General features: G+C 49.5%; 1 protein-coding gene across 2 annotated transcripts in view; it reads left to right on the top strand.

Annotated features, from left to right (window-relative positions):
* COL4A6 (collagen type IV alpha 6 chain) overlaps positions 1–12,008 on the top strand; it is a 338,573-nt gene that overhangs the window by 307,611 nt on the left and 18,954 nt on the right. The window contains exons 24-32 of one of the 2 annotated variants that reach the window (XM_088795017.1): positions 256–309; positions 5,102–5,173; positions 5,452–5,559; positions 7,059–7,280; positions 7,672–7,833; positions 9,487–9,657; positions 10,420–10,563; positions 10,989–11,114; positions 11,586–11,767. In XM_088795017.1, coding sequence (XP_088651143.1) covers positions 256–309; positions 5,102–5,173; positions 5,452–5,559; positions 7,059–7,280; positions 7,672–7,833; positions 9,487–9,657; positions 10,420–10,563; positions 10,989–11,114; positions 11,586–11,767 — 1,241 coding nt within the window. The remainder of the gene's footprint in view (positions 1–255; positions 310–5,101; positions 5,174–5,451; positions 5,560–7,058; positions 7,281–7,671; positions 7,834–9,486; positions 9,658–10,419; positions 10,564–10,988; positions 11,115–11,585; positions 11,768–12,008) is intronic. The other variant, XM_088795018.1, reaches the window with a different exon arrangement.

Here is a 12,008-nt window from a genome sequence, read left to right as displayed (position 1 = left end):
TTACAGACCCTGGGCAAGCAGACAATGGGCTGTTTCCAAAGAGACTCTGATCCAAATGCTCATAGTCATCCATCACCCTGGTTGTTACTGAAAGTTGCTACTGTGTCCTTGATCCTGTGTGGGTGCCAGGTCTCTTCACTCACTCCAGACAGGGAATTTGATTGGTGGGCGTACCTGGGCTGCAGACAAGTCTTCCCTTGGACCACAAGGAACTTCTCTCCTGGTTTAATTTTTTTCTTTACTTGATTGGTCTAGGTGACTGCTGCTGCAGCAAGAAAGTTGATAAAGGAGACTTAGACACAGAGGGAGGTGAGAGCTACCTAGGTCGGGATATTCTCAAACACCAATGTTGGCAAAAACCTGCTTCCTTTTTATCCACCTTTATCTCAGGCACTCACTGTGGTGCCACACTGAAGCCCCTGGTTGGGGAGGGGTGATTCTAAGGCTGGGGTACAAAGGCTAACACTGACACTGCTTCACAGGCTCCTTAGCACAGAACTCCTGGGAGGGAGTTCAGGAGCAAGTGGACATGCAGTCTCGGAGAGGGGCTGATTTCCTTCACATGCATGTTGATGGCTTGGCTGATCACTACCTTGAGCACCTTCATTTTACCAACTTAACTGGGGCTATAACTTGCCTTGGGAGACACCTGGAAGGTTCCACACATGTCTGATATTTATTCATCAGACCCAGAGTAAACTGAGATGCTAGAATCTTGATAACCAGAGGAGCTTTTTATTCTGAAGATGAATTTTGCCATTAATGGGGAAAATTCTGAGTAATTAGGTTATTATACTTATAAAACAGAACATAGGTAGAGCTGACTTCTGCTTTGTTGGGGAGAAGGCTCTGAATTCAGGGATGTGAAATAGAAGACAGGGATATAAAGTAAAGGAGTCAGATACCAGTATGACCTTCTCACCATGTTGACCCTCTGCTTCAATACACAAGTGTGGTGTGCTATACAGGACTGGTCTGAGGCAAAAGGGAAGTATGTCCTTAATTTTCTCTGGTTTCTACTCATCTTCCATTTTATTTTTCCTGTCCTGGAACCTTTCCAGATGCCTGTCTTTGGGCTCGTCCTCTAAAGGATTTCTTTTTTTTTTTTAATCCAGCTGTCACAGGTGAAAAGAATCTATGAAAATGATCTGATCAATTGAGGATGGATGGTTTTGTGTTTGGAGCCAGCCCAGGGATATTTGTATTTTAGTCTGGTTTTTAAGACATAAAGCAATGAAACTGCAGTATTTGATACATTGGAGCCAATGGGCTATTGAAATAGTTGGGGTGGGAAAGTCTTCTGCAGGGTCGCTCTCATGATACCATCTAAGGAAGCAGTTCGTCAGGACCCAGACCCGAGCAGATCACAGGATTGGCAGCCCTCTTCCAGTGAAGCAGCTCATCCTGAGGTGCTTGACCATAGAACATATTTCCATAACAGGGAACTTACCTTCAGAAATAGCTCCATCATCTCAATGACTGGCAGGATGGAGATGGGTGTGGCCACCTATGGAGGAAGATTGGGGCTATAGCCATCTCTCCACCCTTGGAAATGTGACTACAGGAGCCTGAGGTCTGGAAGGCAGTTGCTGCCCAGGCTAGAAAGTGGTGTCACTAACCTGACTGAGGTAGAAATCAGGGCATGGTCTTTCAGGAGTACTTCTGAATACTTCTCCTTAGGTAAGATAATAAAACAAACAAACAAACAAACAAAACAACTATTATTCATTGAGGACATACCAGGGTGCCAGGCACTGTGCTAAGTAGTGTTAGCATTGTTTCATATAATCCTCACAAACACCATATGAGATAAGTAGCTCCCATTTACCTGAAGCTCAGAAAGTGTAAGTATCTTGACCATACAACTGGTTAGTAGTACAACTAAGATACAAACTCAGGTCTGTCTGGCTTCAGCACTCAACCTCTTTGCCAATACATTACACTGTTTAATTCCCAATTTTGATTTAGGAATAGGACAAGTAGGCTAAAATACCATCAAGACTTCATATCAGAAAGTAGAAGTGGGATTGGAGGTGGAATGCCAGCCCACTGAGTAAGCGGTCTGAATCACTGATACACATATCTGTTAAGAAACACAATTTGAGTTTGGTTTTAAGTACAGGCAAAAGCTATAGCAGTTTATTAGAACTGTTGGCTCTGTGGCTTAAAGCAGACCTTGGGGGGTTGTTTTAATGAATAGCCAAGAGTAACTTTAATTAGCATAGCAATTGTTTGTAAATGGCACTTGAGGGAGCCAACATACAATTTGTTCACCAATATTTTATTAAACCTCCCCTCTGTGATCTTATAGACTCTTTTTATTTGCATTATGAATGGGCAAGGAAGAATTTGCTAAGGGAAGGGCTATGCATGCCAACATCGGTGTCTTAACTATTAAAATTGACTACCCCTTCTCCCCGAGTAGCAGAGTTGACACTTTCAAATGAGGAGCTGAGGGGAGGGTCACTGTCTGTCATAGGCAAGAGAGTGGCCTTCAGTGTTTGCCTGGTACATCTGACCAAGGACTCTGGTGATTAAGGAAAAAGTCAATAGGTTCAGTAGATCCCAAACGAGGTGGGTCAAAAGAACCTGATGGTTTGGGGAAAGACTCATTCGAAGAAAAGGTCAGATGTGAACTTGAGGGGTTGTCATGCAGGAGACCCTGCTCGCTGCACCATTTGTCGTGCGGGGAGGCCTGCGGGGTCTCTGCTCCCGCTCCCCATACAAGAACGCAGGATATGGTGAGGCCAAAAAGGAACACCCACGGAGCCATAGGTAGGGGAGTCATACTACTATATTCTCTCTGGCGGCACTATACTCTCACTGGAGGCTGGATCCACACTGTCCGCAAACCGCCATCCACGCTTGCCAGCCCAGCCACCATCTTCTTGCTAGCCCCCATTTTCTCTCCTCTTCTCCCTCTAGCGTAGCCACAGCAGTTCTATTAGTGGCCAATGGCTCACTGGTTACAGCTGACGGCCAACTAGCCACAGCTGATGGCCATGCAATCACAGTTGGCCATTTACTACCTGAGCCAGCACCTGTCTATGTGAGGCCGAGAGCCTGGAAACTACTCTCTGGGGCTCCGCCCCCACACTCCACCCCTACAGGCTCTCGCCTCACAATCTACGCGACAAGCGTCTTCCGCGAGGGGACCTGTGCGAGGAGCCTGGGGGTGAATGCAATATCCTGGACACAGCCAGGCTCTCTGGGCACAGCCAGGGTTTCTCAGGGCACCACCAGTGCTTCTGGGCACGGCCAGACTTCCTGGACTTCTTAGGGTACCACCTGTCTTCCCGGACACAGCCAGGGTTTCTCAGGGCACCACCAGTACTCCTGGGCACAGCCAGACTTCCTGGACTTCTTAGGGTACCACTAGTTTCCCCGGGCACAGCTAGGATTTCTCAGGGCACTGCCACTTTCTCTGGGAACAGCCACACTTCCTGGACACAGCCAGGGCTTTCAGGGCACTGCCACTCTCTGTGGGCACAGCCACACTTCCTGGACTCAGCCAGGGCTCTCAGGGCACTGCCACTCTCTCTGGGAACAGCCCGACTTCCTGGGCACAGCCAGGGTATCTTCAGGGCTCAGCCACACTTCCTGGACTCAGCCAGGGCTCTCAGGGCACTGCCACTCTCTCTGGGCCTCTCAGGGTACCATGCTGGAACAACAACGATTCACAATCAAGGTGCTTACATATTCTCAATGGCGGCCAGTCAAGAGACAAAAGCAAATATCCCCCAGTTCCACTAACAACAGTTCCCAAACAAACAGTCAAGCGGTCCATTAAATTAGGGATGGAAGGCAATTCCCCATAGTCCATAGTCATTCACCAGGGCTGTCCTGGGGGTGAGGGACGACCTTGACCTCACCCTCATCTCCCATGGAGGACTCAGCAAGCGTTACCTCCTGGGACTACAAGTCCTGCATCCGGGCTGCCTGAGCAGGAACTTCCCCGGCCCACAGGGCCGCAACGACCTTTGCTTTCTCCGGCCTGTGCTGGTTGGGGAACCGTCCACATCTTTCCACCTCTCCACGGTGCTCCATCTCTCCAGCAGCTGCATGGCTTTTCCTGTGCTGGTGGGAGAACCGTCCACGTCCTCCCACCCCTCCACGGGGGTCCAGCTCTCCAGCAGCTGCTCCTCCTGGTCTTCCTGAGACTGAGTGTTCATACACACAAACTGCTCCACCGTCCTTTGGAGAACTTTGGCCGGCACCATACCCTGCTCGCTGCGCCATTTGTCGTGCGGGGAGGCCTGCGGGGTCTCTGCTCCCGCTCCCCATACAAGAACGCAGGATATGGTGAGGCCAAAAAGGAACACCCACGGAGCCATAGGTAGGGGAGTCATACTACTATATTCTCTCTGGCGGCACTATACTCTCACTGGAGGCTGGATCCACACTGTCCGCAAACCGCCATCCACGCTTGCCAGCCCAGCCACCATCTTCTTGCTAGCCCCCATTTTCTCTCCTCTTCTCCCTCTAGCGTAGCCACAGCAGTTCTATTAGTGGCCAATGGCTCACTGGTTACAGCTGACGGCCAACTAGCCACAGCTGATGGCCATGCAATCACAGTTGGCCATTTACTACCTGAGCCAGCACCTGTCTATGTGAGGCCGAGAGCCTGGAAACTACTCTCTGGGGCTCCGCCCCCACAGGGGTCTTGGCTTCAAACCCTCCAATCTTGTCATGTGGGCATAGTGGACCCTTAGGACTACCCCCAAGTTCCCATCCTAAGGACATTCTCCATATGAGGGCAGGGTAAGCAGGCCATTGCCATTTGCTGCTGTTCCTGCACCGGCCACCGCTGAGAAACCTTTATAGGTAATATCTGCTTCAGAGATGACTGCCTGGCACTGGGCACTGATGGTTTGGGAAGTGACATCCTGGCATTTGGACACCAGGGTCATTGTTATTTGCACTAGGGGTAACTCCCAAGAGCTTCTGATGCCAGGATTTTTCTGCATGGGCTCCCAACTGCTGGGTGGGATAAACAACTTGGTTGTCTCATTTGATGGAATGGGAGTAAGTAAAGGAGCATACTAGGGGAAATTGTTCTTGACTCTGGGTTTACCAGATACTTACCTGTTACCATTTACAGGTATCATCTTGCCCTGTATTATTCCTGGGTCGTATGGTCCATCAGGATTCCCAGGATCTCCTGGATTCCCAGGTATGGAATGAGGCCAAAGAAAGTCACTGAGCACAATTATGAGGGCCATGAGGCAAAGTAAGGACAGGACAGCCCAGTAGCATTTGGGTGTCTACATTCCTCCTGAGAGGGCAGCCTTGAGGACTGAGGAAATAGAATGACTGTTGGAGAGGGCTGTGTGGGGAGGTGAGAATAACTAGACACCCTCTAAGAGACGAGAATTCTTGATTGAACATCACAAATCCTACCTTGCCACACTGATTTTCCTTTCCCCTCACCACTCACATTTGGGTTTTCAGGCCCTAAAGGCGCCCGTGGCATCCCTGGGACTCCAGGCGAGCCTGGATTGTGTGGCTATAAAGGAGAGCCCGGAAGTCCAGGATCAGTTTACCTCCCTGAATTGCCAGGTAAGGAAAGGAGCCTCTCACCTGATTCTCTTTTTGTGTGAGCATGTGTTTGGACGGTGGTAGCCATCCACCAATTGTAGGGAATTGGGTTTGTGCTCCGGTGTGGGTGGGATGGTTTTGATTTCAAACTCAGGCAAGACAGAGCTAAGACCTATAGAATGACAGCATACCACGACCATTCAAGGTCAGCTGGTACAATCTCTTCACTTTCAGATGAGGAAACTGAGGCACAAATGGAAAGTGACTTGCCTGAGATCACAAAGCCAATAATGATAGAGCTGGGACTCTGTCAGGTTGTCTGGCTGCTGGTCCTATGGCAGTTTCCTGGATCAGCTCCTTAAAGGTCAGAGAAAGAGATTCAGATGAAGTCAGAGGGACATGGCCCATTTCTATCCCTTTGTTCACACCCTGTCATTTCAACCTGAGCTTCATTGCTCTACACTGCATCAGTGGTTCTCAAACTATGTTCCCTGGGCCAGCAGCATTAGCATCACCTGGGAACTTGTTAGTAATGTAGATTCTTGGCCACTTGGCAGAGCTACTGACCAGAAGCTCCCGGGTGGGCCCAGCAATCTGGGTTTTACCAAGCACCCCTGCCCCAGATGACTCAGTTTCAGAGCCACCTCTGTTCTACAGCATGGGCCGTGCACCCCAGGGTTTATTGGTGCCTCAGTTCCCTCCAACACCCAGGAAGAGGGAGGAACATTGGCAGAGGTTAGAGGACTCTAGTAGAGACTGGGCCTTTGACAGGAGGTCCCAGGTATAACCCACCTCTTTGGCCGCTGTAGGAGCCCCAGGAGTGGGTTGCTGGGCTCTGTCCAAGGCCTGGCCTCGCTGACCTAGAACCTCCTCCAGGTCACAGGTATAGTCCCTGCCTCTGGACAAGTCCTCCCAGGACTAGGGACTACTGACCTTCAAGAGAAGTGACACACATTATTATTATTTTTAAAGATGTTTCTTTTTTATTATTAAGGCATAATTGGCATGTAACATATTAGTTTCAGGTGTACAGCATAATGGTTCATTATATGTATATATTGCTAAATGATCACCATAATAAGTCTAGTTACCATCCATCACCATACAGTTACAGAATTATTTTTCTTGTGATGAGAACCTTTAATATTTGCTCTCTTCAACTTACAAATATGCAATACAGTATATTAACTATAGTCCCCATGCTGTTCATTACATCCCCATGACTTATTTATTTTATAACTGGAAATTTGGACCTTTTGACCCCCTTCACCTATTTCTCCCATCCCCAGCCCCCACCCCTGGCAACCATCAATCTGTGCTCTGTATCTATGAGTTTAATTTTTTGTTTTGTACTATTTTGCTTTAATTTGATTTGTTTGCTTTCTTTGTTTTAGTTTTAGATTCATGACATACATTATCATTTGCTTTCATAGTAGAAAAAAAAATCTGTCTCAGAGACCTCTGCCCACCTATGTTTTCTAAACCTCTGTGGCCTTTTATTTTTGCCTCTTTACATTTAGGATTTCCTGGACCTCGTGGGGAGAAGGGTTTGCCTGGGTTTCCTGGGCTCCCTGGAAAAGATGGCTTGCCTGGAAAAGTTGGGAGTCGAGGTTTACCAGGTCCCAAAGGTGCTCCTGGTGACATCGTTAGTGCTAAAAATGGTGCTCCAGGGGAGCAAGGCCTACAGGGATTGCCAGGAGACAGAGGATTTCTTGGAGACCCTGGCTATCCAGGACCCAAGGGTAACTCTTCTTGCCCCGCTTACTTAACAATCTACAGAGAACCTTTCCATAACCAGTATACTTACATAAACACTTGCATGAATCTGGGGTGACGGATTAATTAGGGGGTTAACATGAAAAGTTATTTGTTCAGCCACGCTCTTTGGGGAACTTTTTCTTAAATCAACTGAGTCTATTCTCCTGTCTTAGCAATTCCAGAAGTAACCACAAGCAATAGTCAGATCTCTTGCAAAGCCTCTGATGAATCACTGGGGATAGCAGCAAGCCTGGAACTGAGAAGACAGTGGCACTTGTGATGCATCTGGGCCAAGCTTTTCCGCTGCCAGTTGGTTTGGTGACCAGTCCCTGCTGTTGATCCAGGCTGTGATGATCTGTCCCTTCTTTTCATTAGGTTTTCCTGGAAAGTTCGGCTTGTTAGGCCCCAAAGGTGAGCAGGGCAGCCCTGGAACACCAGGCCACACGGGACAGCCAGGCACCCCAGGGCCTAGTGGTCTACTGGGCATCCAAGGCAAACCAGGGCTGCCAGGAGCACCAGGCTTTGCAGGCACTTCAGGTAGGTCCTTTGGAGGAGCAGCCCGCTTGCCAGACTTAGGCTGGGCCCTGAACCCTGGCGCCCTGCGGGGCAATAGCAGCAGTGTGACATGGCCAGAGTTGAGAAAGACTTCCTAACCTCTAAAGTTTCAAATCTCAAGTCACCCTTGCAGTGCCAAGTAGAACAGATTTCTGCGGTGTAGCTTCCAAAATATCACCACAAATCCCTCCCCACCTCCTCCCCCACGGCCTCACTCCCCTTTTCATGCTTCAGCCTCCCTCCTGACTGCCTCAGTTAGAGAAGCCGCCCTTGCTGTGGAGAGGGGTCTAGCCATGTCCATTGTCTTCACTGGGCCGGGCTGTGGGGAGCCGTTTGGGTTGGGGGACAAGCGTGAGCAGTGTGTGACAGTGTAGTGGCCTGCCTCTCAGAAGAGCGTGCCTCTGAGGACCCGTGGCCACAATGTCTCTTGCTCGAGAGTGGGGCCTGACACCCTCTGGTTGCAGCCTAGTGTTTGCAGCTTGCTTTTTTCTTGCACCAGCCTCCTCACCCTGCCTCAGTGACTGTATCATTCCCCCTTACTACTGGCCATGTGACTGAAGTTGAATTATTTACAGAACCACTAATATCCTTTTTATCCCCTTTGTCCTTCTGTGTTTCTGGAGTCTTCACATATGCTGTCCAGGTGAGAAAACTGCACACAAGCTCACGGACTAACACCCCCACTGGCTTTCCTGCTCAGGGAATTATCTGACTATACACTATAAGCTGGCAAGGCCAGGGGTCCTGGAACTCATGCTGCGGAGTTGGCCCCCATTGAATTTCCTTCTCTTGTTGTGGAATCCCCTTCACAGCCTCCCATTAGAATCCTGGGGCTTTCAGCTACTTGATGCTTTTCAATCCATAGAAAGCCCAATCAGCCATTCATTTAGGTTCATAAGGGCCCAAATACCTCTGTCTTCACTGATTTAATCCTTTGGGGTTTTTTTGTTTTTTTTTTCATTGCTTTGTACCTGGACATTCCACTTTGGCAGCAACTCAGGAGGTTAATCCCATTGTCCAACTTAAAGCATGGTGAAAGAAGTCTCTGAATACCTAGGCGACCAAATGGGCCTTGGGGATTTCTATGGTAGTTGGCACTAGGGGGTCTTTCAACCTTAATGCCAAGGAACTGGCTGACTTAACTGCTTGCATGAGGGATTAAAAGGGCAACCCTTTATCCATGGCTCCCTGGGAAACTGAAACAATGGCTCAGCTTTAACCTCTACTTCACCGACTGGCTCAGGAAACTGCCATTGTGGTGTGCTTCAGACTGGAAGTACTAGGCAACTAGAGTCCAGTTGCCTCCCTGGCTTCTCAGAGCTTCATTCAGAGGCTAAAGTGTGAACCACATTCATAAAGAGGGAAGAAGTTATAATCAGAAGGGGTTTGCTCACCCTGCCAGCTACTGTGCTGTGCTGGAAGTAATAGTCATTGGTGTGGCTCTCTGGTCGATAGGTGTTATGCTTTAGCCAATTAAAATCTCTGCCTGTGAGCAGCCTGCATAGGCCATTGTTAAAGGGCCATTTATAAAACCCAACAAGTCAACCAACCAGAAGCCATGGGAATGGGCAGTGGCCCAGATCTGGACAGAGACTCACTTCAGAGCTGTCCTGTGTTCTCTCCTGTGTGATTCAGGACATCCTGGCAAGAAAGGTCCAAAAGGCGAGACAGGTCCCCCTGCATCAACTGGAAAGAAGGGTCTGCCTGGGCTAAAAGGCCTTCCTGGATCTTCAGGGTTAATTGGCTTCCTGGGGAACTCAGGCTTGCCAGGGGGCACTGGGTTGCCAGGCCTGCCAGGTCCGAAGGGTAAGTGAAGTGATTAGGAAAGCACCAGTGGGTGCCACAAAGGAGCATCCATGCTGACCAGCTTGCCTCTTCCCCTCTGCCTAAGAAAGCGGAATAGGGAGGGAGGTGGGCAGGGCTTCCATGGCAAGATTGTCAGACAAGGCTAGTGCTAAAGGAGGACCCCCACCCAAGGTGAGTCACCTTCACCACCTGTTGGGTGTAAGGAAGCACTGTGCTGAATAGCAGGGTCAATAAAGCCCAAGACAGTAACAGCCACACTGGAGTTACTCATTTGCAGCACCCCTACCACAGAGCCTGAGCGCTCTCATTCCCTGTGATTGTCCTGCTGTACACCGGAGGTTAGGTGAGAGGCAGCTCCGTTTTACACAGGGAAAAGTGAGTGGTCCAAGATCACACAACTGGTTAGAAACAGTGCCAGTCTAGAGCTCAGAGCTCATCTCCCTGCCTCCTGGCCCTAGGCTTGGTTTTTTTTTTTTTTTTAATTCCACACATGAGCTCTGCCTTAACAAATCAAATCATAAGAGAGGTGCCCACATCTTCTTTCCTTTTCGTTGCTTAATGTTATGTCCCTGTTCAGGGAAATAGTGTAACGTGTAATGACTAAGAGCTTGGGCTTTGGAGTTAGAGGAAAGCAGGCTTTGAATCCCTTCTCTGCAACTTCCTAGCTGTGTGACTTTGGGTAAGTTACTTAACCTCTCTGAGCTTCCATTTCCTTGTATGTAAAAGAGTGATAAAAATAGAAATTATTTTTTTTCTCAACAGGTGAGAAGGGGTCTGTTGGACTGGTAGGTTTTCCAGGGGTGCCAGGTCTCCCTGGTATTCCTGGTGCAAGCGGATTAAAGGGAATTCCTGGGTTAGCTGGAAAAGCGGGACCATCTGGACAAGCTGGTAGCCCTGGTGAAAAAGGTGAGCTGGGAAATGGAATTCTGGAGTTGCCATTCATGCTTCCCAAGGTACATTTTGTTTGTCAGCTTTGTGATTCATGAGGCTTGTACCAACCCTGTGTTAGATAATAAGATTTGGCGCTTCTAAATGAAGTCCTTTTAAACCAAAAGACTTAATCTCTTCTGAGTTAACCACTGCATGTTAGAGGCCTTGTCAGACATTTTCAGATGCTCAACAGAGGAGAGTCTAAAGTTGTTGGTGGAGTTTGGGCTTGTCAAAGGAGAGGGCATGCACATAAATGAAAAGTTGTGGAAACGGGGCAGGGAAAAAGCTGGAAGGGCTCGTAAGGGGGGCCTGGGGCTGGTGCTTATATGAAAGGTCAGCCTATTCCTGACCCCGTGTCTAAGCTCCCTCTTAGGCAGATCTCATGATCTCCATCCCTGCAGGAGACAGAGGCGACCAGGGGCCAGTGGGAATTCCCAGTCCAAGACCCCCAATGCTGAACCTCCAATTCAAAGGAGACAAAGGCTCATGGGGCTCCCCAGGACCCAATGGATTTCCTGGACCCAGAGGTACTGAGGCAAGGAATGGGCAGGAGAAATGCTCAAGAAAGTTTTTACAACCAAACTCAACTTCCTTCCTAAGAAAAGGCCCCGTAGTACAAGGCATCGCAGAGCAGCAGTGTGGGTGGCGGCAGAGGGTCCAGAAAGCCTGCCTTCCCTGAGCCTAAGGGGTGCCTGGACCTTGAGACTGCCAATTTGCTTTGCCACTGTGGAACTGAGTTTTTGAACCAAAGGCTGTTGTACCCTTGGATAAGCCTGGCAGATGGTGGGGCATGGGCACTGAGAAGCTTTCCCAGTGCTGGAGCTGGGATGGCCCTGACTAGTGCCCTATAAGGCTGAAGACAGCACCCCACCCCCACCTCAACCTTCAAGCTAACTGTCCCCAAGCCTGCACTTTGCCTGCCTGTGACCCAGGGCACCAGCAGTAGCAGATTTTCTCTTGCCCGGAGTCTTTTTCAAAGCTGTTTGCTTCTTTCCCAGGTGACAAAGGAGAGGCTGGCCTCCCTGGGCCACCAGGCTTTCCTGGAGCTCCTGGATTCCCCAGCACCATCAGGGGACTTATTGGGAGACCAGGACTCCCTGGCTCTTCAGGACTAAGGGGCTTACCTGGCCTAAAGGGGTCCCCTGGAATCTCGGGCTTCCCAGGAATGCCAGGAGAAAGTGTAAGTGTGCCCAGATCTTTGTCTCCCTACTAGAGAAACACCTCCATCACAGGAGGACATGTCCCTACTGCCCACCTTTCTGATCCCAGCCCCTTCCCCAGCTCACCCCAGACAAAGCCCTCTCCTTGAGTCTGACAGTTCTTCCCGTCCTTTCCTGAACATCCCTCCTCTGGGCCTTTGTTCATGCGATCTCCCCCATGACAGACTTCCTCCTCTGCACTTGTCTAATACCTGCACATCC

This window comes from Rhinolophus sinicus, chromosome 18, assembly GCF_057876585.1.
Source record: "Rhinolophus sinicus isolate RSI-liver-muscle chromosome 18, RSI-T2T, whole genome shotgun sequence".
In the NCBI taxonomy this organism is placed as follows: Eukaryota; Metazoa; Chordata; class Mammalia; order Chiroptera; family Rhinolophidae; genus Rhinolophus; species Rhinolophus sinicus.
Note: the sequence above shows the minus strand (reverse complement) of the source record. Positions and strands in the feature narration are given on the sequence as shown.